This window comes from Watersipora subatra, chromosome 3 (genome assembly GCF_963576615.1).
Source record: "Watersipora subatra chromosome 3, tzWatSuba1.1, whole genome shotgun sequence".
NCBI classification, from domain to species: domain Eukaryota; kingdom Metazoa; phylum Bryozoa; class Gymnolaemata; order Cheilostomatida; family Watersiporidae; genus Watersipora; species Watersipora subatra.
The window spans coordinates 48,960,464-48,987,601 of NC_088710.1; the positions used below are offsets into that span (position 1 = coordinate 48,960,464).

The following is a 27,138-nucleotide window of genomic DNA, read 5'->3' on the forward strand; positions in this document are numbered from 1 at the left end:
ATACCCGTCTTCGTCGTTTAGCCAGTCCTCGAAAATATTACCAAATAACAGTTTGAATCAACAGCTATAACACACAACAATTTGATTGGACATTGCTAAAGACCGAAAGTTAATAAGCCTCAAATAATTTACGGGGATCCTGCAAAGTGTTCATGTTCTATGCATACAAGTAGATTTTGTCGTACTTATTTTAGCGATTCCATTCTTAACCGTAGTAATATAGCTTTTCATATTTTCATTCCCTTGCAACGTATAGAAATTATTCTTACCGTTGTTACCGTATCAGAAGCCATGTTCCTTTTCTCGCTTTTTATGGTTATAATTTTACGTGTGGTCAGTTTTCAAAACGGTTGTTTTTCAAACTAATATATACCAGTATTCATTATTAAAATACGAACAAAACGTAAGCGATAGAATTTACTAATTGTCATCTAGACCTACCTTTACGCTTCATTCAAAAGTTGGTTAATATACCGCTAATCAAGAATAATATGAACCTGAACTGGTTTTAGAATAAGTGATAAGAATGACAAAAGGTTCAACAAGCAGACGAAATATAAAAGCTATTGCCCAACACCAGGAAACTTGCGTCAACAATAATTAGACAAAAATCAATCACCATTAGTATCAGGCTTGCTTCGAGATTTCATATGTGTAGTTCTGAGAAAAACGAATACCAAGTGCTATTTTTGTAACTTTCAGTGACATGCTCTTGTATGTGACTTATTAGAAAACACTTTCGCTGTGATGCTCTATCATCTATTAATTACTCAGCAGTGTTATGTCTTTTTGTTTCGTGATTGTGCGTTGTGTCTACATGTTGTCATGGTTTGCACATCTGTTTTTGTAGATATAAGCTATCTTAGAGGGCAGTCATTATTAATAGTCATTATAGCGCACTTGCAGTGATTCTTGCTGAAAAATGCACTTAAACGTGTTGTTTGGGGATACACTCATTTTGTAAGTTTCAATCGATTTTATATAGCATAAAGCTTATTCTTTTTGTTTGTAACAGTAAGACAAACATTTAATCCTTTGTTTTATCTTACAGTATGTAATAAAATGCTGTTGGCGGTGCAGTTAGTTGAGCAGCATTGCATTTCATTTGTACCAGTATCTACTGTTCAAGTAGTTAAGCTAGGATTATTACTCCTTTGCAAATTTGGCCATGCCTGCACTGATAGGAAGTACTATAAAAGATTGCAGTGGTTTATCACTATAACACAATAGTTCAAGCTATTCTACCCGCTCTAGTTTGTCAGATAGCTACGATAGTAGGTTGTGCAGCCTCCAACAGTCAATAGTGCATCAAAATACAAACTCTGTTCGGTAGTGCCAATGATCTGTCATTGCCAAAGTTTGTTAACCATGCCATAATTGGGTATACTTTGGCTTGCCATTATTACATAGCCCGTGTGCAAGAACTTCATAGTTTGAGCCGATTTCTTCTAAAAAGGTGCTAATAACTAATATTATTCAAAGCTAGCATAAGACTTGCTGGGGTTTGTGTATTTTTGAAAACTGCAGCTATACATGCATAATCTATGTACAAGAAAATATGCAAGCTAAACTTGTGGAATAGTGTGCGAAGTTGGACTAAATGCATCTCTATTCTAGACTATAAAGTTTAAAGTTATGACAAGCTGAATCAAGTCATGCGGCCCTTCATTTTTAGTTCATCTCTCGTAGCTTTTTGAAACAAGTTAGAATTTTTTGAAATTATCATTTTAAGTTTCAAAGTTACTAAAAGTTGTAAATACGTACTCAGAAAATTATTAGTTTATTTTTCCAGCGTGACTTGCAAACAAAATTATAGCAGATTTTAGGGTTATCTATAGAAGAAATGGAATAGTCAGCTAAGAGCACAATAAAGACACAACAAAGTTAAATTTGTAGTAAACTCAAAAGTCATTTAATATGCAGTAGAGTTACTATAATAGTGCTAATAATATTAATAACTAAATGTACTCAGTTTAGGCTGTAGCTCATTGAAATGACTAAAATGTATTAACAGCATTAGTGACACTCGCAGAAACTATGATGCGCCCTTTATTTTATAATATTTTTATTACTTACACAATAATGTCATCAGAAACTGGACTGTAGGTCTGCTTTCCAAGGTTTGCCATTCTGCATCAACAAATTTACTTAGCCAAAAAAAATGTTTGTTTTACACTTGTGGTTTTTGTGATGGTTAATGGAAGTATGTTTTTCCTAATGTTCCAGTGTTTGAGATTTATTAGCTGGACAATTGTAATTTGTTGTGAGTACTCCTAGCTCCACTGCATTTGGAATGCTGCTTTCTAACTTGGTTATTCTTTGTCATGGCTAATTTTGATTTATGCCTGCTGCCGGATTATTTCGTTCTATAATAGCTGTTGAACTCTTTTGTAGATAAAATAATTGCAATCACAAAATTACAACATGCAGAGGGCTATGTGTTTTCTTGGCCATTCGCGACGTCAGGTACGTGTGTCATTCAAATTACTATTGCTACAACATAAACAAGTTTCTCACTCTTTTTAAGCCTGACTAAATTATAACCTGATCTAATATATGTAAATGTTTGTCCAGTTATAACAATTTGCTTGCACTTGCCTCATATTTATCTTTGTATCGTATCTTTGTTTTAATGAAATTAGAATCTCAAAATTTTGATAATTGCACAGTTTTTATCTTTTTGTGAAATTGTATATTCCCACTCATTATGGCATGGACCAAAATTGACATTTAACAAAACGTTGTTGTCTGGATCAGAATTATTGCAACATTTATTATTGCAACAGAATATATGCCAAAGTATTGGTGTAAAGATAATGCCTGAGATAACAAGCAAAGGTCCCGAGAGACCTTAATATGACAGGGCTACTTAATATCGCCAGTATTTCAACAGTTGTATTTCACTATGTATCACTTTGCCTTAGCCTAGGAGAAAACCATTTATAAAAACTCAAAGACCACATAGGTATTGTTGGAACTCTACCTAGATACTTGCAAAGAGCTAATGTTTAACATAGTTCATCTAGTTTAGTCAACTTCGGTGTTACCTAGTAGTCCTTCAGAGTTGTCTGCTCAGAGTTGATAACTTTCAACTTGGAATAAAGCTTGATTTCTATCATTTTTGATAGACATTGAGGTGTCACTGTGATGTCACAAAGGTATTAATATATTTAGATCGTGTTTGCAGATTTAACACAAGGTGATGATAATGTATATGCAGCTTCTCGTAGACTAATACATGTATACGTATGTAGATATCTACAATGGTGTGCGACAAACTGGAATCCTTTGTTGAAAAACTGAAATTCTCATTTACAACATTGTTACTCATTATGAATTTAGTCAATAGCCATAAATTATATATTAAATATTAAATAGCCATAAATTATATATTAAATATTAAATAGCCATAAATTATATATTAAATTAATCCTCATTTTGTCCCAATTTTACATGTAAAAATGTAAACCAAGAAGCTGTAAAATTGTATCTCTGAATGATTTTGTAGGCTAAATTCTGAACATTTCATTTTTAATGGTTGAAGATAACAATTTGTACAGATATGATCATAATACATACATATATATCTGCTTATTTCAAGTCATGCACATGTATGTGATCACTATCTTCAGTTTGTGTTTTTCTAGCATGCACACACGTCATTACTTCCAACTGTATTGTACAGAGTCTAGGGTGACACTGCAGACATTCTATTTAGAAGGTCATATATGCTACCATAATGGTAATATGAATTGTATTGAACAAGTGAAAAATTCTTGATGGTTTTAATAGTAAATACAGATACAAGGACTTTGGAGACGACGTCCGATCTTCAACAATTTGCCGCGTCTAACTTTATTGCTTGTGTCATTCGTAGTTTGGGACATCTGCGCATAGGCTAGACATAACCCCTGGTCCTCAGGCTAAACACTTCTTACCAAAGCAGAGCCTCATGCTTCCAGCAGGCACATTTGATGGAAAGTTGGCTTTCATCACCGGAGGTGGAACAGGCATAGGCAAAGCCATGACTGAAGCTATCTCTAAACTCGGGGGAACCGTCGTGATAACGAGCAGGTTTAGTCTTGTGTTATGTGTTCTCTATCATGAGTGGAGCAGGTTTAGTCTTGTGTTATGTCTTCTCTATCATGAGTGAAGCAGGTTTAGTCTTGTGTTATGTCTTCTCTATCATGAGTGTTATTGGTGAAAGGTAAACTTGCACAAAATTTTAGCAGATTTTATCTGAAAGTATCGTTAGTTTTCTATCATTTGCGATAGTTTTGCGACAGGATAGAGATGCGTAACGCTGCTACATGAATCCAATAGCTGATATCAACTATAGCAACGATAGCAAACTAGTGACATCATTTCACACGTGTTTTTCTTCTGCGCCTTTTAACCACGATCAACTTTTGTCGATTTTAGTCTTGAAACATCCTGACAGCCAGATCATCTCAAACATTTAAAACAATTGCTAATGATAGAAAAATTTAGAGGTTATGGTTAGGACTTCTCAGTGATTGGTAAGAAAAGGTGTCCGATTCATATCTGTAGGCATATATACAATCACCTTATATATAGCTATATATATTTCTTACACATAGCCAATCTCAAGTCTGCATATGATGACATAAGACGGTATTACGCTTTTAACAGGAAGTTGGATGTACTAGAAGCTACTGCCAAGGAGATTAGCGATACAACAGGCAATGAGGTATGATAGGTTGGCCCATTTAGATGTGGTATTATGGTGATTGCTACAGTCACTAGCTGTTACAGGCCTTTCTCTGTTCTAAACACACTATTTTAGGTTTATATTGTACTGACATTTCTCATGTATGATGGCTTTTTGTCAGTCAATGTATTGAAATGTATATAGAATCATACATACATGTATATTGATATAATTAACCATAGCATACTCCTTGTTGTCAGTCAATGTATTGAAATGTATATAGAATCATACATACATGTATATTGATATAATTAACCATAGCATACTCCTTGTTGTCAGTCAATGTATTGAAATGTATATAGAATCATACATACATGTATATTGATATAATTAACCATAGCATACTCATTGTTGTCAGTCAATGTATTGAAATGTATATAGAACCATACATACATGTATATTGATATAATTAACCATAGCATACTCCTTGTTGTCAGTCAATGTATTGAAATGTATATAAAATCATACATACATGTATATTGATATAATTAACCATAGCATACTCCTTGTTGTCAGTCAATATACTGAAATGTATATAGAATCATACATGTATATTGATATAATTAACCATAATAGCCTCATTTTAGTCTAACCAGTTTATTTCTATAACATGATATTGAATTCTAACAAGTTTCTTGATAATAATGGAAGCTAGCTCGCATCTAGAAGCCATAATTTTATGTTTTATGCATAACTTCCTCTTGGTGTATTTCCTAAGAACTACCTAGTCTTGTTGACATAGAAGAATGAGGCTATCTAGCGTGTTATGTGATTTGACTGGGCTAATTACCCAGTGTATCTCAGACACGTGAGTTTCTTGTCCTTTTGATATAGCCTTGGCTACTCTTAGAAATTTTCTAGCCGAGCAAACATTGATAATTTTTGCATATACTTGACACATTTGTGGAGTTAGGCTATGCTGGTATAGTGAGAGTTTATCTTCTCCACGTTTAAATACTATTGCCTCAGTTCTAAAACTTTAAAATGTAGTTTTTCTTTTCAACTCCAGCGATTAAACCAAGATCTGCTCCATTCGTAGGTGATTCCTTTGGCTGCCGATGTGAGAAACCCAGATGCTGTCAAGGCAGCCGTTGATAAAATGGTAGAGAAAGCTGGTTTGCCTCACGTTGTTATTAATAATGCGGCTGGTAATTTCATCTCTCCAACTGAAAGACTGTCTAACAATGCATTCCGCACTGTCATTGATATTGTGTTGAACGGCACGGCTAACGTGACCCTCGACATCGGAAAAAGGCTTATCGCTGCTCAGCAAGGTAACTGCCAATACATCAGAATTGTTATCGTGTGAGTGTTCTTGTTCATCTCTTTTAAAAAATGTTGTTTTCTATTGGAAAAAGTGCAATTTTATTTTGACAAATGGTATGACATTTTTCATCCCCTGTATGCTCCATACACATTCTCTGAATCATTATCATAGTACATAGCCTGGAATGTGCATTTTCAGCGGCCCAAGTATCGGTAGAGTAGGTGATTTAAAATTATACTAAAAATGACTCACTAAATGCAATAATTTTTTTGCAACCAATACTTTATTGAAAAACTATAAACTGTGCGAGTTTGTTTGAGGATTATTAATTTTCCATTGTGAATAGGTAGTTTTAGCGCCTATAACATCATTTTCCATTTTGAATAGCTTCAGTGCCTATAACGTCATTTGCTCATAAAAATATGCTTCAAACCAGTATTCCGCTAACATAACTACAGTTACAACCTTAAGGAGTAGTAACACAGGCTGACATTGAACGCTGATGTGTTCATCAAGGTGCTTCCAATGGCATGAGCACTGGGCCCAGCACGTCAGTGTTGATCCAGAACATTTTTGCATCACGAGGGTCTCACTGGTAACGTCCCTTACTGATGAGCACCCCTTTGCGATTGAAATTACACCAAAGATGACACTTTAATTGCAGTAATTGTTTTTATGACAATTCAAATTGAAGAATAATAATTTAAAATTCATAGATCTACAGGCCAAGATATAACGAGCATGGATAGTATAAGAATAGTGAGTATATAGCATCATAGAGGGAACATGGACATGTTAAACCTGTCTAGTCACTAAATAATTGATATGCACTTTGCCTAAGATCGCTGCTCTGAAACATTGACCTGTGTAGTTATACTTATAGCACTTTATTGATCAGAACCTCCTGTCCATTATCCATACAATAGAGAACAACTATAGACTGAGATCAACAGTGGAACCATAAATAAAAGACTAATATAACAACAGTAGTGTAATGTCCGGCGTTGCGTGGGTATTAAAAAACAGCTGATAAACAGGGGCAGGTAATGTAGTTTCCATTGGCTAATTTTAGGTAGCTAATATCCGTATTGCTAAACTTACTAAAAAGAGATGTGAGAGCAAGCTTTAGTGATGCTGCGTGTAACGCAGAGTCGCTATGCGTATTTTAACCCAGATAATGACTCCTATCGCTTAATGAATCCATTGCATCTCGTGCAGCTCGACGGGTTAGCTTGTCGCTTTGTGACCGGGAGTTTAAAATCAAATATTTTGCGATACAGTTATTTCATTGCTAGACTTTAATCGCTATAGTTGGACCGACACCAACAGATGGTGACAAACTTTGAGATTTATATAGAAAACAGAGGGTGCGTAAAGCATTATATAGGAAACATGGACACGCATGTTCAGCCTGTGTAGTCACTAAAGTCAACAGTAGCTCAGTCTAGTTTACTGTCGAATTTATCTAGCACAGATTTCGGAAGATTGGCTGAAATGATATACACTGTACATATATTTTAATTACTTTGTCATTCTTAAGTACAAAGATTAGTTTTCTTGATTTGTTTGGTAGGCGCTGCTTTTCTCGCAATCACTGCAACATATGCCCAGTATTGCGGCTCAGGATTTGTGGTGCCCTCGGCTTGCGCCAAGGCAGGTGTTGAAGCCATGCATTTGTAAGTACATCTAGTAGTTACTGGTACGTCAAGTGTATGTTCAGCCAAATTATTCTGTTGTATTTATGGTTTAGCTGCGCTTGTATCAGATCCATCAGCAAATCAACTTTTTATAAATCTTCTGCAGATGAACAAAGTTTTGTAACGTATCTCGGTATGTTTGGTGCCTTACACTTTTGTGACACAACAACATAAAGTTTAAATTTAACTTAAATGAATTTAGTTTACTATGCACACACATAAAAATTAGATTTTGATTTTGTACTAAACTTAATCCTAATTTTGTTTTCGTTTTATTTTTTCTTTTAGCTTGTTTATTTTTTGATTGCTTTTAGAGTTGCTTTCATCTTCACTTATAGTCGGTTTTTTGAAATTCTTTTTCATCGGACAAGAAAGACCGAGCGATGCTGTTCTTGTGAGCGCCCTCTTGCATACTAGGTCACCTACCGGTTGCATTGAGAACCATCTCGAATGCTCTTATCTCAAATTTGTCTCGTATCTCAAGGCAACAATTTGCTCAGAATTTTTCTTGTATCTCAAATTTCTCATATGTCAGAACACTAGTATCTCAAGGTGTGGCTGTATCTGTTTTTTTGCAGGTGAACAAAGTTTTCTAAAGTAACGTTTTTAATTTAATTTTTCTTTCGATAACTTACTGCTGTGCACTTTGTAGGTCGCTTGCAGCAGAGTGGGCAAGATATGGCATGAGATTTAACTGCATTGAGCCTGGACCATTTCATACAAGCGTGAGTAACCTGTTAAATCTTTCGGTTGTGTCAGTTGTACTCTTGTCTCTAATAGCTTATGTGGCTGTTCTGCACCATCTACAGCATCATCACGATCAAACCTTGATGCGGTTTTCACCATGTAGAGGTTTAAGCTGTGATGAAATTTACATATGACTATTTTGATTTGGCAGTTACGGTATATTCTAGTTATTGATGCTGTTTTTACCTAGCCATTTGTGACAGCTTGAGGAGTGAGCACAGCTGAAAGTTATTTATTGAGTCACTCTGTGGGAAGATGAAGTTTTTAAGATCTGTTCTGTATTAATCCTGATTAGGTCAGCACAGAGGGCCATTAAAATTTACAATTCAATATCCTTCGCAATTATAGTTCATGAAAAAATAAATTTGTATTTTATATTTTCCTGCTACTTGACTGTGCTGAATAGAAATCATATACGTATATATACATATGAGATATAGAACTAGCTTTGCTACCCGGCGTTGCCCGGGTATTAAAAATCAGCTTATCAACAATTAGACATAATGAGAGTTGCCTGCCACTTGTTATTAGCCTGGCACATTGCCAATTGATAATATAAGTTGGCTTACGAATAAGAGCTATGGCTTCTTATGACGTTACACCATGACTTTGCGTCGTGACCGAAAGGGTAACGTAGTTGCTCCCATATAGCAACATGTATCGCCTAGTGAATCTATCAAGCTCGTGTGGCTAAATTGGTAGGGTGTTGAACTGGTTGGTGAATGGAATTTACTGAGATCAAATCTTTTGCGATACGAGTTCTTTATTCCAAAAGTTTAATAGCTATAGCTGGACATGTACAAAGGCGACAAACTTTGAGAAATACATGTATATAGATTACTAGCTGAATGCATGACGTTGCCAAACTTTGAGATATACAAAGGTTTATGCTAGCGATGCCCCGATTCTAATTTCACCAGCCGATTCAGATACCGATTCGATATACCGATTCTTATTGAAAAATAATCCGATTCAGATACCGATTCAGATCTTTTGGGTTGCATAGATAATTGTTAATTTTATTATGCAAATATAAATATAATGCAAAGAAAATATATATATTCATATATTATTTGTTTGTAGTTATGGAAAAAATACATACATGTATATACATTCATATACTGCCATACCGTGCATCTAGTAACAAAACAGTCCATGGTTCTTGAAATCTGTTATTAATAATGGTAATTACTGTTAGTGGTACAGCTTTATCTGTGATAAATTAAGTCTTTCTTCTACTGCTGAATGAACTGCTGCGCCTGTACTGTTTAGAGCAAATAAATATTTCGTTTAATTACCGTTAGTGATTCAATTATCTCTGCAAGACGACTTTACCTTCTATCACTATCAATGTAGCCAGTAGTACTGAAGGTTCACTTGCCACAGTTGACGAGAACAGGCTAAATACCGATCAGCCACTGAGGTTAATTTATGCGGTACAAACGATACATCATATAGTCAGGGTCAAGAGTCATGATAGATAACTTTATGGGTTTATGCATCGGCTGCTCAAATTACTTTCGTAATGCTAGTAAATAGAAACATTACACCGCATTCATGTTTCTTGATCGTTCTTCTGTTCGTGATTGGCTGCAATAAATATATCGCTGTAATTGGGAAATACTGCACTTTGTGATTACGTCCTGACTAAAGCCAATATATTCCTCAGCGGTGTAGATGTTTATTAGGCTGTAGACATGAATTAGATTGTGTGACAGGCTCGGAATTCATTAGGTAAAAAGAAGGAACTTGCAGCTGATGATTTGTTATTAGTGTAGCAGGCTAAAATACGGTTTTCTGCTAAATAGTTGATCTGTAAAAAGTATCTGAAGTTTCCGATTTTTTAAGAAAAGATCGGCCGATACCGATTCAGATACTTAACACCCATATCGGCACCGATACCGATTCCGATATTAGAATCGGGGCAACTCTAGTTTATGCATAGAAAATTGATTTTTAATCAACATACAACATTCATCATTGTAAATTTTAAATAATATTGCTTGTTTATTTTTGTGTGTGCTATAAGTTTAATTAAGTATTCGCTATATATAAATATATTTATAGCATTTTGGTGAAGTCTGGGCACATATTTTTGTTCAAATAAAATTGTTCTTTTAGTAAATCAGTTCGAGCGTGCTAGCTGCAGCGTGAAGCATGGGTGCCATTTGCCATTACATATTAGCGGGTGTAATAAATATGTCCACAATTATTCCATAGTATGGAAAAGTGGCGCCGTTAATTAGTGGTTAGCGAGCCTGTCTGGAAAACTGGGGTTTCCAGTTCAATTCCAGTGCGAAGTGGTTATTTGTTCCCATAGCTTTATCGCTATAACTGGACTTATGGACAACAGACCAACCAACACTTACATTTATACATATACTAGTCGAATGCCCAACATTGCATGGGTAATAGAATAATTACCTAATGAATTTGAATAACTTACCTGGAAAGCTAGATCTTTTCTAAAATCGCTACTAAAACAATACCTCCCCCCCCCCCCCCCCCGTTTTGGGCCAGCTTAACAATCGTTACACGTAATGGTCAACCGGGCTAGTTATTAACCCCAAGCAAGCGTATCTTAACCATTGTAATGGCTATTTACCCAATGAATCTGGTGTATTCAGTGTAGCTTAATGGTTAAGTTTGCTGCCTCTAAATATAGAAGTCTGGGGATCAAATCTACTGGTGTGCGGATTTTTCATTGCTAAATTTTAATTACTATAACTGGACACAATGTTTAATAAACGACAAAAAGACAAACACTGAGATCTATGTATAGATATGTATTTAATATTTGTTTTTCTACTTTAGCAAATACATGAAGTTGCAATTTCACTAAGATTTGATGTCAACATAGCCGATGACAAAGACCCAATTTTTTTTATTAATAAAACAAGTCAGTGCCTAAATCATTGTGGCATATTAGAATAAATATGATCAATTTATGCACTCAGGGGGCATTTGACCGACTAGATCCAACTGGGGAATTTTCGGCACAGATGGTAAAGGATACACCTGTTGGAAGGTTTGGAGAGTTGGAGGAAGTAGCTAACCTCGCTGCCTACATGGTCAGCGATTATTCAACCTTCATGAATGGATCTGTAAGTTGAAGTTTTTTTCCATTACGTTTTTTGAGCTGTCGAAGGAGCTAATTATTCAAGAACGATAGATGAGTGTTGTTTTAGTTTGATTACTTAGAACAAGAATAAACATCCAGAAGTCATCAACAATTTCAATAATTTTAATAGAAATTGATTTGTCATGAGGTTGTTATGAGAGTTATTTTCAATGCTTGTCAAAACATGAGCTGCTTGCTTTCGCCAGCATTACGATGTATTATCATTTATAAATACATTTGCTCGAGAAATATGCCATGATTTCAGTATTGGAAAATCCATCTTGCAGCCTTCATATTGCTGTCGGTGGTGTTTATATATGACAAAACTTTACTATTAACTAGTTCTATTTGTCAATTATTATATGTATAGCTTTTCTGATGAAAAACAAGTTTTAACCAACATTATCCTGTCTAAAACATGTTGGTTGAAACTAGTTTCCTGCATTGTTAGCTCAGAAGTTTTTTCATGGTACTTTGTGGATTTAGCCATTGACTTGGTGGTATTGTTTCAAGGTTTGATCAAGTTCAAACCTTCAGTCTTATAGTTTTGCCCATGAAAAATTATAGATATTATATGCATATTTTTTGTTAAATTATTCTAGGCCTTTCAAGTATGTATTATTATTCAAGGTGAGGATAACTCTCGAGTGTAAGATAGTGCTTTTACCTGAACAGATTTTTGCTGGCAAGCTTCATGTGGCTTATTCAATTGTTGAAATGGTGTACAGTTTATGAATATCCTAAGCTTTCTGTAGGCGGTGAGACTAGATGGAGGGGAGATTCCCTTCACTGCTGGCATGTTCAATAAGCTCAACCAGGTTACACAGGAGCAATGGGACATCATGGAGAAGATGATTCGCAGTGTGAAAGGATCTTAGCTCTAGTCCAAATCAACACATTTCTTTTTTATTGTTATTTTTGATTCCTACAATTACCATCATTGCTGTTCTATCATTAGTCATCTAGGGTTTATTCTCCTTATTGGCTCAATGGATTTTTTGAATTTAATTATAATTCGAAAGCATAAATGCTATTGACTATATTTTATGCCTGTGATTGCTTGTACATTATATATTTAATTTCTACAGTAGTTATTTTAAAACATTTGTTCAGTTAGGAAAATTTGGGGATTATATTAATACCACTTAAAAAATTCTCTGTCTTACCGGAACATTCTTTACTTGAAGTTGTACACAGTAACATGAGGCTGATGTCATCATCATTAATGCTACTTGTGTATGGTTTAACCTGCTACTAGCTTTGCATTACTAGTAGCACACACAAGGTTGGTTGTACCCTGGTTTGAATTTGACTTAAGAGAAAATGCAGTATGTTAACAATTACAAGATGTTATTCCAAAGATCCTCCTTTATTACATCAGGATTTCCATTCTCATTTTCACACAAGCACTTTTCTAGGTATGCATCTATTCTTGCACAATTTCCCTTCAAATCCAAATTGATATAAATTGGTAGTTATATTTAGTAGCAGTGCTAGGCAGCGCATCAGCCATTCTTTAGCCTTCCAGATCTGTCAGTTCTCTATATAATCTTGTGGGCAACCTTGCTCTGCGTTGCCACTCACCAGCCTGGCGGTAACGGCCTGTAACCATGTAGTTCATAGTCAGGTCTGTAGAGCTTTTGGAGTTGTATCACTGTTTTTCTTGACAGTGTCAGGTAGTATTGCTTGGCCACCATGGCTGGAACCTCTGGAGCAGATCTTGTAGAAAGATTTGACAACGTGGAGTCGGTGCTATTCCTACCAGCCATCTTCATAATATAATTAAAATCTGCCGCTGAAAAAAACATGTAATATGTGTAATTTTTTGTTAAAAACTTTTGTAAATAGCTAATCTGGTTTGTTACAAATTAAAATTTAGGTGAATGATATACATAGGGAATTGTGTAATCTGTAAACGAACAAAATGATAAAAATCTTGTTCGGTATACTTGACAATAATTTTCATGAATGTAAGAATAATGTAGATTTAAAGGGTAAACTGCATTGAGAAAGAATATTGTAATCTCTCTATTAGGATAACTCAAAATTCACAAAACTTCCAGAAACATTGAAAATGTTTCTTGTAGATAAAGTGACATTTCTGGTGTGTTTATTGAGGGTAGTAAGCGATTATGCAGCGATTATTTTTCAGAACTAAACCTGAAACGTATCAATGGAAACAAATTTTCACAACATTCCAGTGAAAGTTTAGATTGAGTTTAATGAACTTTTTAATTCAGCTATCTTCACAGGAGTTACCTACTTACGATTAAAAATCTATTGACGAGATATGAGATGTTTATTATTATCCTAGGAATGTCATCTAATTGTCTGAGTTACTCGTTACATGAAGTCCCCATCAAAGTATGACAACAATACAACTCTACCATATATTTACATGTTAAGACCCTTCATTGGCTACAAACCTTTTGATTTGCACAATCCTTAGGTAAAACATACAGAAAACCTTGGAAAGAGGTGGTGTTAAAACTGCATTTGACTTTATGTGATGTTTGCTGCCGTTGACTATATATAAAATATATTTATAAAATATATACATGTATATACTAGCTGTGCTACCCGGCGTTGCCCAGGTAATAAAAAAGTCTTTGGACAGAAAATTGATTTGTATTTAACATATAACAACATTTGCCATTCTAACTTTCAAATTACATATCATGAGAGAAATGTTTTTGTGTAGTTGAAATACATTAAGAGAGAAAATAAAAGCAACTGTTAAGGTGTTCAAACTTTGTTAAACAACTGTAACTTTCAAATTTCATATCATGAAGAAAAGGTTTTGTGCAGGACAACTAAATTAAAAATAAATAAAACTGTAAAGGTTTTCAAACTTTGTCAGACAACTGTAACTTTCAAACTTCATATCATGAAGAAAAGGTTTCGTGCAGGACAAATAAATTAAAAATAAATAAAACAACTGTAAAGGGTTTCAAACAACTGTAAGTGTAAAATTTCATAACTTGAAAGAAGTGTTTCGTTGAAATAAATTAGAAGGAAAAATAAAAATGTAAAAGTGTTTAAATGTAAATGTGAATTCATTAGAGAGTAATGGCTAAATATAGTCCATTTCGTTACGATTACAATCAAAAACTATTTGGTGTACAATTATATGATTTTAGTTCCTTTCAGTGTTGGCGTGCAAAAACTGGCATGCGAAAATATCGCTGGCTATAGCCGCACATAGAGTGGTATAGAAACCCATAGTAATTATCTAATGTAATCACCTCCTGGTAAAAATCATCATCATTAAAATAGTACCAAAATACTATGTTAACCTTGGTAACTATAGGTACCTACAATGACTAGTGCATTTTGTGGTTATGATCTGCAAGATATAACATTACAATGTACTACGTGGAGAGTTCTTACCTTCAAGACAGACGTGCAACCTAAACGCTGAATTTAACTTATATGAATTTAATTAACACCTCCTTGAAGGAAGTTTTAGTATGTATTTTAGTGAACTTCGAACTTTTAACAGAAATTTTATCATTTACGTAAGTGAATCGTGTTTACTATAACGAACACTAGATATACTGGATAAGGGATACGGATAAGTTGCCATGGCAAGTTGAGTAATGTGTATTTTTTAATAACGTATATAATCGGTACACTAATCGCCAAATTTCAAGTTCGAGATAAATTATTGTTGATTTCGTGGGTTGAACAAATTCGTCCTAACGAGAGAAAACGAAGAAGCATCGTGTTGCATATACATACTCAAGTCCCAAAATATTTCAATAAAATTGTTCGCATGAGGAGAATTGGCCTTAACCCAAGATATAGTAATTGAACCTTGCAAAAAATATTTCTTAACAGGGGCATCGTAACACGTGGCCGCATTGGTAAAATAATCAGCATGCGCTATAGCTGTAGCTGGAATGACAGATAGATCCACATATTTTGAGAAATATATATATATATATATATATATAGATTTATAATATATATAAATATATTGTAATTTATAATTTTAAATTAACAGTCTTAATATTTTCACAAATACTAAATATTAAAATGTCTGGTCAGTTCTTATGGTTATCATATGAGCACACAAACTTTTATTAACTATAGCATTTGATTGGCTACATGAGCGTACCTTATAAAACCCAACTGCACAATGAGCAATGGCTGCTAATTCACATTCCAGCATTAAGATTATCAATGATAAGCCACATGGTCAAATGTGCAGGAGCTTTACCAAGGGAAAAATCAGGAAATACAGACATACATTTGAACAGCGTAAGCATGTTTCTGTACTTACTTATTGTCTCCATGTGCCCGATGTGTTTATAATTGATGTAACAGAGGCTACAAAAGAGGTATTGAGGTTTCCAATAATCATCCAGCTTAGCTACTCCCTTCTTCTGTGATTCTGTGATTATACAAATAACAAATTCTCTAAAAGTAGGAGATTTGCCTTGCTTGGTCCTGTACCAGGAACACGGTGCGTGTGTCTTTAGAGCGTAGTCACTGTGTCTTACTGTGGCGAGATAAGCTGATACGAGACGTATCCACGGGTCTCTAAAAATATATCAGAGTAGGGACAAAGAGGAATTATAGTGTCTTTATGTATTTTTTCTAAACCATCTTGATGAAAGTTCCATATGGCGAATTCAATAGAACACAGCTTAGTTCCACATTTAAATAGCTAGCAGTAAGCCCAGTGATACCTAAGATTCTTTTCTAGTCAATCAGATAGTCAGCAGGTGGGGGTTTAAAGGGCTGGTTCTCAGTCACCAAATAGAGTTGACATCAAATATTATTAGCAATCTGAAGGAAGGCACGAAGCATGTTTGTGTGAAGTTTGGACAAAATAAGCCAAAAAATGTGGAAACGCACAGCAGTTATGCAGACTAACAGACACACAAAGTAGAATTTATTAATATAGGTCAAATACAGTAGATAATCTTCTTATCAATACAATTATATCAAACTTATGTAAAGAACATTTTCAATTATAAATCATACAAAATATCCTCACTAAAAGTACATTTTAGCAAGATCTAAATAGAAAATGACTATTTTGTTTTATTATAAGTTTAAATGATTTGGCATGAGTTCGGAAATTTAACATATACATGCACACAGACTTTTTTGACTCAGTTATTTTTAAGGAGTTATCTGTTCACCATCAAAAACTATTGACTAGAGTATATAAGATGCTTATTATTCCCTGAAAACCATCATCTAAAGTAATAACAGCAGATATAAACTAAGTTTTAAGTCTTCCCGGTATAAATTTGTTTGTGTGTTTATGACACCACATGGCAATACTTTTTTATTTATTGATTTTTTGTTGGTAACAAATGTAAAACATTATGTCTATAAAAATGATTATAGACTGCCCAATAAACGTATATGTACAACTGAAGCTAGAATCTATTTTAGGAATGGTTGCTAGTGACCAAAAGCCCTATAAGAAACCCTTGTTCTGTTACTGGTGTCAGCTATCTGAGCTATTTGCTTGGAACTCACTTTCCAATATACCACTAATAACATGAGCTCATCCACACAAGTCACAATAAAACATCACTTGCTGATTTCATCACATTCCGATTGATGCAAGTACTTTTGCAGATCTAACTGCTAGCTTAAGTCGAACACATATGTTAACTTTGCTAGTGAAAAAACTTCACTCAACTTACTTCTGCTTTTTAGCTGTGAGGTAACAATAAATATCAAATATATGTAAATTTAAATTTTTGAAATTTAAAAACTAAAATTTTCAACATATTAAATTGTTGTCTTTGCAATCAAGTTTATTAGATTGTAACACTTAATTAATGTCATTATTTTGTTAAAATAGTAAAAACATCCTTTTTTATCTGTTTGTTTTGGCTTCAACATCAGATTTGAAGAGATTTGTGATCTCACCTGACAAACAAGAACGAGACAGCTGTGTTAGCATCAGTCAGCCTCTTCACTCCATCACGGTATAATATTTCCAAGTTTGGATCTTGGAGAACTTGAGAATGTTCAACTTTAATACTTGAGTCATCAATTCTCTTGTTTAGATATAGTAGGTACTGCTTCCATGCACTGCTTGCGCAGCGCCTTATCGAGCAAAAGAGAAGACGATTCTTGTGATCGTGTATAGCTGACCATGCTTGCTGAGGCTGCTCTCTGATAAGAAGAATTAAAGTTTTATATTTGTACTTATTCCAGCCATTCGTCTAGTGCTTGTCAAAAGAATGGACAGGAAATCTTACATTCCTGCACTTGTATATGTTGGAAAAATTCATGTTCTAATTTTCGATTTTGTTTCAAGCATATAAGAATGTTAAGAAAACTATCAAAAAACAATTTATTTACACCAATTTTACTGATTTTTGTCAAAAAATATAGATGGTTTTTCATCATTTGAGATTTTGTTTGTCATTTTAAGCAATCTGACAGCCAGGATGTTTCAAGATTAAAATCGAAAAAACATGCTCTTCATGTTTGAGCTGTATATAAACATTTTTGTCATTTGCAATACATACTAACTGTCTTAAATGCTGCAAGTTCTTTTTTGACAACCCCCAAAGTCGTGTATTTTGTGTAGAGCTTAAAGGTTGACTTGCAACAAAATTCACATTACAGTTATTTGGTATCAAAAGGTTCATCATGTCTTATTCTGTTGTGTTGTAGGTGCAAAATATGTGGAAATGTGATTACAAGCTCTTAAAAGCTCAAAAACGAAAAGCCGCCGTAGATGAGAATCTGTTTATTTCTCTGACGTAGTCATGACAGTTTGGTTATTGTCTTGTCACGTGATGTTTTCACGTGAATTGAAAGGCCAATAAAAAGCTCAATATAAAACTTATCGTAGCACTAGTTTATGACAAACACTTCAGGTTTTACCAAAGACCCCGTATCAAATATAGATGCTCGTTACTTTACAGTTTTGTTTTGGTTTGAGCTAATCGTCAAGTGGTAATCTGATCAAGTGACCCAATACTTCACAAATAATTTTTGCAGCACTTTTCGATTATCACAGGTGACCAACAGGCTCGTCATGGTTATCAGACAACGATATGTACTCCTTCGAGCTAAGCTTAAAAAGTTTAATGAATTTTTACGGTTATTTATAAGATATCAGTGCTAAAAGTGACAGCATCACAATGGACGATAAAACAGACGCATAAGAACAATAGACCTGGTTTTATTGAATGCGTGAAGTATATTTGTGAAAATATTTCGACGAATGAGGTTGCATGAAAGTGTAAACAGAAACCATCCTGTAACAACGACGTCCCATTTGAGCCGTTTTGGGAAGAGAATCCAAACTACAGCTGTCTCGTGTGGCTGCGATTAACCGTTCGTTTTTTTAGATTTTAAGAGCTTTTAATCACATTCCCATATATTTTGCACCTACAACACAACAGAGTAAGACATGGTGAATCTTTTGATATCAAATAACTGTAATGTGAATTTTGTTGCAAGTCAACTTTTAATGAAGAAGGAAGGGCTTGTTGTAGCCTTAAAAATAGATTACAGGTAGCTAAAAGAAGCATAATGAATTTTTCACCTGATTGTCTGCTGTAGCTCTGTGGTACAATATTGCTGAATTCGTTGTTTTCTTCTACTCTGCAAGAGCGACATCTGCTTGTCACTTATTGTCAAAGTTGCTGCTCCTAAGTCAGGAAGATCGAATAGATACTGTAAAATGGCAATATATATTATATATCATACATATATTATAATGTACAATATTATAATATATTATATATTGTAATATACATAAGTCAGGAAGATCAAATAGATACTGTAAAATGTAAGACAATATATCAATAAAGACTCTCCTTCTGTAAGAATTGTATGCCATGCCACTTTACAGACCAACCTACTAGAAGCATTATAGCTTTTTAGATAGATATACCATGAAGCCTCTATTTGAACACCACCTTTATTTGAATGCCACCTTTAATAGAACACCGCTACATTATAGGAAAAGGATCGAAAAATATAGCGCCACTCTTTATTTGACTTAGACTCTATTTGACGCCACTTTGACATTCTTTGATTTTTACAAACCCATAATTGAAAGTGATAAGTAAAAAAGTGTCGACAAAATGGTACTAATAATGACTCGGTTACATCAATAATAATTAATTATTTATTACCACGGCTAGCCTGAATGTGATAACCACGTCATATTTTTCTATAAATCTTCATTTATAAAAATGTAAATTTGTATACACTGTTAGTTTATTTTAATGGATTCATCCAGGCTCTACCAGAATGAGGTTGACATAGCTTTTTTTAATAAACTACATGTTGGTTACATGTATAAAATAAAATACACGACTATCATGGTGAGAGAATAATGACACAAGTTACTTAAAGCCCTCTACCCAGATGAGCCAAACTTTTAATCTTTAATTTCACTTTTTCCATATATTTCTTTTTTCTTGACTTTTTGAAGTTTCTACGTTTGTCGATGGTACAACTTGAGGTCCAGAAGGTTTTCCAGTTACAGCTAGTAGCCTTTCTGAGCATTCTAGACTACTCGGATTGATTGCTCACAATGTTAAAACTGCTTTAGTAATGCTTGCGGCAGCAACAACATAGTCTCATTGCTGATATAAGACTATCAGTGCGCTAGATCAAGCCACAACAAGGAGGAAATATGATCACATCTAATCAGCTCAGATAGTACACCCATATTTTAGACCATGGAAAAGCCAGCACCTAATCTAATTCACATTTAAATACACTAGTGATAGTACAAAATACGTGAATGAATTAAATAAATAAATAAATAAATTATGTGGTTCCTAAATTTAACTTTTTGACTAAAACCTTTACTTTCATAAACACAATCTCTAGCCAGCCACCTACATGTATCTTATTCTTATCAGGTTTTATCAGCGGATTTCAAACTGGCATAAAAAACAAATTCTAATTGTGGTGTCAAATGATTTGCAGCATCGTATTTGAAAGATTTGCCAACAGCATTCTAGGGGGAACAAGTTAAAAACCCTTATGATAGCGCTAAGTATATGATGTAACCCATGAAAGTATTCATACCATGTTGAAAAAAGAATTGTAATACTCGATCTTTAAATTGCTTTTTGCTTGTTTATATTTAAGAGGAAAGTTATACATATATACATACTAGCTAAATGTTCGGCGTTGCTTGGGTAATAAAAACAGCTTATAAACAGTGGCATATAATGTAGTTGCCATTAGCTAAATTTCTTTACCCAATGAGTTTGAGCAACTTTGGATAGTAATTTAAGGTAGCTATAATTAACTTATAATCTAGTAAATTAACTTACTATAATGAGAGCAGTGCTTATCATGATCTCTCACGCAATCAATCATGATCTTCAAGCGTGCTACTAGTAACTAATAGCATTTTTGCAAGCACTTCAAGTGTGCATATTTTAACCGGTGTAATGAGTATGAGCACAATTATTCCATTCTATAGCAATGTAGCCACTTGGCCTAGTGGTTAGCCTGTCTGCAGACTTGGAAGTTCCAAGTTCAAATTCAGTGTGAAAGGTATTGTTTCTATAACTGAATCGCTATACCTGGACACATGAATGATAGACAAACAAATGACAAACACTGAGATTTATATAAATAGAAAAAAGAAAGATAAAATATTTAAGAGGAATGCTTAGAGAGGGATAAGAACAAACCTGTAACAATTATGTCTTAAGGCGTTGAATGACACTCTGCCCATAAACTGTGATTGAAGTCAGCAGTCCATGGTAACTTATAGCAGATGTCAGCTAGTAGCATATAAAAAACTATAAACATCAGTTAGGTTAGAGGAGATAAACCTTAACCATGATGTCTAGAAGAATGAACATCAAAACTCTTAACACATTCGTAGAATTGCAGGCTAACTAAAAGTCTTTATGCTTGTACGTGAATATTACAATAGAGAGTGTTCTAGAGTATTCCAATTAATTATTAAAAGCCTCTGGACCTGAGCTATGGAGAGGGTGAGCGACGTAAACCAATGTTTTATTGTTGATATTCTTGTGCTGGTGTAATGGAACCTTTTAGCTTGAACAATCTCATTAATGTTTTGTTACATTTCAATGATACAAAATTCATTATTTGGTTGTATTATTGTCTCTAGTTGTATATTACCCAGTAAATTTATAAACTTGAGGCAATTTCCGACGACACTTTTTATTAGATCCAAAACAAATTAAAGGCATAGTGAACATAAATTCTGAGAAATCTAGAAATTTCCAAGAGAATAACATAATTAGCCAAAAAGAAGTGAGGATGTAAAGGCTCTCCAGTTAGGCAACAATATGATAGACCTAGTGCCAATTTCATTTGATAAACACATTGACAGGTCTGGCAGGTGTATTCAGGCAGTAACACACTAGACTAGTGACAGCTTAGCTAAATGCTTCAATCAATCGCATAGATACATTACTCTTCTCTCTCTTACAGTTAATAGGACCCCAGCAGTCTAGTGTACTCTGGGAGATTGTCAAGTCTGCCAATAAGGTACAGAGAAGAACTATATATGTTATAAGTATAAAATCCTAGACGGTGTACAGTTGGTGCAGGTGAGAACTGAATGTTGCTGTTTTGAATCCTATAAGAAACAGTCTTTTTCTCAACCTTTTTGGACAGACAGACATGACTCTTATTATTATAAAGATTATAGCTATAGTTCATTATAAAGAATCACTTAGAGAAATAATGTAATTTTTTCATTTAACCGAGCTACAGAATGACATGATTCGAGACAATAAAGTTGCGAGGTACATATGACAGAGCAGTATTTTGCCTTATGAGTGAGTAATTCTGATACAACGGTGGCTACCGATTGGCTACTCCACGAATAAAAATAGTCCTTTGGTATATACATACGGCTCTTATATCCGGCTGCCTGTCTAGTATGATATTCAGGTCATCTCTCTGTACGCTGCGAATGTGGCTGATCATCAGAGTATAACCTGACAGCATTAAAGTCATTATGCTTAGCAACCCCCGCCAGCAGGATTGCGTGTTTGCCCTCCGCCTCCAGTCTCCAAACTTCATCTTGCCTCTTTGATACTATCGGTACGCCGAGTTGAAATGAGTATTGTAGGAGACTGCGAGCAGTGCATGCTACCTATGCAGATAAAACAATAGGATTGTGTAGGAGCTGGCTTGTGTATATTGATTTTTAATGTTATTGTATCTAGTTTACTATACTACTAAAGGTGGAGTCTGTTGACTATGTTGTTGTTTATAGAAGGTAAGATGCAACTGAACTCAATACACTGTATTTATTTGACGATAGACGCTCAACGTCTTGAACTGATTTTCAAGCAAAAATTAACGGAGCAAATACGGGTAGTCCTATAGTGCACTGCTGCCCAATAAATCCTTTTCGTGACTGCACTCAATTCAATCATTATCAAAACTAAATGTACCATAAAAGTTTTTGCACCAACTCTACATACTAGTAATACCGTTCGCTGCTTTGAATACACAATTGTACAGTTGCTATTCAAACAATCTGGTTGGTAAATCTGCTAATGAATCTGATATTGAAAAACTTAATTTGTAAATTTTATTTGAGATTTGTGCTCATACTGGTCGCTTGCTTTACCAATGTACTTCCTGTTGTCTTTAATCTTTTTGTTATAACCACATGAATTCAGCACTAGTTGTTACTGTCTTTTCTATATCTGAGCCGAGAAAAAGAGAAGAAAAATTTCGTACTGTTTCATTCAAAAACTAAGGCTGAGCATTATACTCTTAAGTTCAATTAAAGGTTTCAAGATTTTTCATAGTTTGTGTCCTCATTTTTTACATGACAGTTACAGGTTCTCAACTCATTTCAACTTACATGATATGAACAAACTGCATACAACCACTAGCAATTATTTTGAAAATATTATTACTAGCTGTTTTAACAATCTCCCATCTAATATCAGTTCTCTTAGCAGAGTAAGGTATTTTAAACACTATTTGTTAAACTATTTATTTTACTTTAGTGGCTGATGCCCTCATATTTCTTTTTTTTATTACTGTTGTATGGCATAATTAGAAAATTTTTTTAATTTAAAGTGAAACTATTGTCAATAAAGTAATATAGAAATATATACACACGAGTTCACATTATTCTGGAAAAAATATACATTTATGCGTGACTTTGTTAGTCAGGTAAGTGGTATGCTAGCTGAACACAATGACTTATGTTCAATGATAAGGAGATTGATAACTTTTTATGTTTTTATAGCAGTCTGCTATCATACTAGCAAACGTTAACTACTTGCCACAACTCTAAGGCTAAGAGAAGTTGCTGAGTGTTGTACTTGTTGGAAGGATCTTGAACAGGATCTGTTGGAAGGATCCCTGCTCCCTTGGTCTAATATGCTTGACCAGTGAACGGAAGCAATGGTATTTGTCTTTAAATTACTTCCTCTGCTAACTCGATAGTGCAGATTACGTATATTGTAGCAGCCGCTATGAACTGTGTTACAGACTCGTAGGTCTAATAGTCTATTGATTCGCACTGCCACTCTTTGAAGTTTACTCAATACACGACAAGTTGCAGGTCCGGAAGGTTCATTCACATATTTCAGTTTACTTGTGATTGGTCCTGTTTGGCATGTTCAGAGCAATTATTTTTTATTTTCTGTAAATGCTGAATTCTTTAGCTGCATACAAAAACCAATATTATTACTGCTGTGGTTAAATTGAAGCTTTTGCTTGGAGAAATTATAAGATTTTATTGATAATAATGCTTGACTTTAACGTACCGGTACCATGAACACGCGTGGTATGCCTGCAACTGCCATACTACACAGAATATAATAGTCTTCTTTTAGATTTACCAATTTAGGGGTCCCACTTCAAATGGTGTATTCTGGTATAGAATATATTGGGACCATTTTACTCAGGAGAAATGGTGCAGGAGTAATAGTGGCTGGTTGCCCTTCCTAGCATCCCCAATGGTCCTTGTGAGACTCGACCACTGACCTACACTGCACCTCAACTGCTCCCTACAGAATATAATCCCACGACCAAACACGAGCGAAGCGATTGTTTGAGAGCTTTATGATAAATGCATATGTGCACACAACTCACGAAAATTATTCATGAACGGCCGTCACAAACCCTTGTACCAAAATCTCATCAACAAATTTAACCATTTTTCTATGGACTCGTTTAAGTATAATAACGATACAAAACACATATCAACCTATTTAAATATGTTACCGAGTCTTTGAAATTTTTAGACAATATCCTAAAACTAACCCATCTGATCGGATTATACATAAGTAGACAGATTAATTTGTCCTAAAATCGCCATTAAAACCATGACAAGCCTTTTTTAATCAAAACTAAGACCGGCCAACGAAGCGCCAATAAAGCCGTGTGACAGAGAGTAGAATCATTAAGTCGTGCGCATTTCATGAGAAAAACGTGCACATTTCACCAGTCTATGAGCATTGTCCAATTGCTGAAGGTTTCTATATCTTTCGGTTTAAATATCTTGCAAAAATATTTAATTATAAGAATAATTATTCAATTTTATAAAATTATTATAAGATTTAATTATAAGAATAGTCATTCAAATTTATTTATCCAAAGGTTTCTGTAATAAATGTAGACCGTTGGAGGCGTAGACCGATTTACAGGTACATAATTGTGGTACACAGTTTATCAGCCTATGTTTTTTTTGTCCAATTACCGAAGGTTTCATTAAATTATTTAGAACGTTAGCCAAATATCTTTACATCTTATGTACAAGCTAGGGCCGAACTACAATGCCACTTTATGACGAGAACATTTTTTTATTTTGCTCCAGTTTGCAGAAAACTTCTAGACGTGTGAATACTGATGCTCGCTTTCTGTTACAGATCGCTATCAAAACCATTCTACATTCAACACAACCAACTTTCAAACTGTGTACATTACACAGCAGCTTGCCATTTTACTTCTAATATTGCATTTCAGAGATATAATAAACATATTTCATTATTGCTGTTGTTAAATTGCATACAGTACAGTAGGTTAGGCCTACAGCTTTAATTAATATTTATTTTATTGTTGTAAAACATAGTTTTGAGACAGTATAGTAGATTAGGCGTGATTTTTATACAACCTTTTGTTTTGTTTAATAGACTTTTTGACTTTAATTTCAAAACAATTTGACAACTACCATGGACATACATACAACTTCCCAGAACACCACATTGTCGCCGACACAGTGGCTGTCCATGTGTCTCTCAATTATTACAGCTCAATAGGAGGATAAATAGAAGGTCCTCACAGCAACCATCAACATCAAATGCTAATGTTCAACAAAACGCAACTCAAATTAATAACAACAACTCATCTGATTCAGAGAATTCTTTAGTAGATGTTGTAGGCGATGTAAACGACATGGACTTGGCAGCCCCTTTGTTTCCAAATGATGATCGTGATTTTATGGACATCATTGACCATGAAAATATTGCACATAACAATATTGCTCTTCCCAATGCTGCCCCCCTTCATCACATTCCTCATTTTCAATCTTTAGATTGTCCTGATTTTCAAGAGCTGCGTAACAACTTTCTTGGCAGACTTGACAACAACATATCACAGCTCACATGTACTGGATGTAATGAGAAATATTTCATTACATACAATGCTCAAATACAACTATGTCATAAGTGCCAACAAGTTAGACCTGACACTGCTAATAAATTCAGTGCAGCCAACAATATTGACCCAGGTCCATCTTTTGAATTGTTCTTCTCTTACACTTATAGAACAGTTACTCCTTTCTAAGGTTAATCCTACAATGTCAATATTCCGTCTTCCACGTGGTGGCCAATTTGGGTTCAGAGGTCATGTCATCAATTTCCCTCAGAATGTAATGACTTTGTTATAAATTTACCTCCCCAACTACAACAAATTGACATCTTTGTCCTTCGTCGACGCGTTGACCAACCTACCTTGCCAGCCAATCTCTTTACAGTTCGTCTTCAGCAGTACCCTTTCTTTTTTCCATTATCACTTTGGTCGTGAGCTGTATGTCAGGAGAATTTCTAGTATTCTACTACTGAAATAATCTGAGCTCCTAATAGCTGTAATCCAATCTTTTTCAGAAGAAAAAATAAAATATAAATACAAAAATTTGTCTACTTAGGCAAATGTTCATTAATCATCTCTCTTATCTCTGTGTTTTAAACAAATTCACAGAGATAATCTTTTGATGCAGGCTGTTTGTAACAAAGCTACTGATATTCTAGCAACAAACATTCTGACGAATCAAAAACTTTCTAGCAAAATTCTAGTTGATCACATGAAAGCAGACTTATGTGAAACTATGGAGCATCGATAGACTACAGGCCAATCAGTTTTGTGTATTTTGAAAATCTACCAATCAGAATCAATGTCATTCCATGACTACACGTTAGTGTCACACAAACAATGCAGAATTTTTACATTCAACTAACAGCCATTTTGCCTTTTTTTACTATGTTTTGCCGCAAAGATCTTTATAATATCCGAATATTTTTATGGTGCAACAAAAAAGTAAAAACACTGGTTTTAGTTTGAAAGATTTTTGTAACCAGATAACAAATATCATATAAGGAAAGAG

General features: G+C 34.4%; 2 protein-coding genes across 2 annotated transcripts; one reads left to right on the forward strand and one right to left on the reverse strand.

Moving 5' to 3' along the window:
- Nucleotides 1-2,388: 2,388 nt before the first annotated feature.
- LOC137389951 (2,4-dienoyl-CoA reductase [(3E)-enoyl-CoA-producing], mitochondrial-like) lies at nucleotides 2,389-12,904 on the forward strand. Its single transcript, XM_068076148.1, has 8 exons — nucleotides 2,389-2,466; nucleotides 3,878-4,074; nucleotides 4,654-4,711; nucleotides 5,772-6,006; nucleotides 7,573-7,675; nucleotides 8,349-8,421; nucleotides 11,401-11,547; nucleotides 12,320-12,904. Exons 1-8 carry the CDS (start codon nucleotides 2,425-2,427, stop codon nucleotides 12,440-12,442), a joined length of 978 nt encoding a protein of 325 aa, XP_067932249.1. The 5' UTR covers nucleotides 2,389-2,424; the 3' UTR covers nucleotides 12,443-12,904.
- On the reverse strand, nucleotides 12,902-22,541 carry LOC137389952 (carbohydrate sulfotransferase 11-like). The gene is made up of 5 exons (XM_068076150.1): nucleotides 22,419-22,541; nucleotides 19,099-19,229; nucleotides 17,463-17,711; nucleotides 15,850-16,109; nucleotides 12,902-13,359 (listed from the first exon to the last, which is right to left on the reverse strand). Exons 1-5 carry the CDS (start codon nucleotides 22,521-22,523, stop codon nucleotides 13,145-13,147), a joined length of 960 nt encoding a protein of 319 aa, XP_067932251.1. The 5' UTR covers nucleotides 22,524-22,541; the 3' UTR covers nucleotides 12,902-13,144.
- Nucleotides 22,542-27,138: the final 4,597 nt, after the last annotated feature.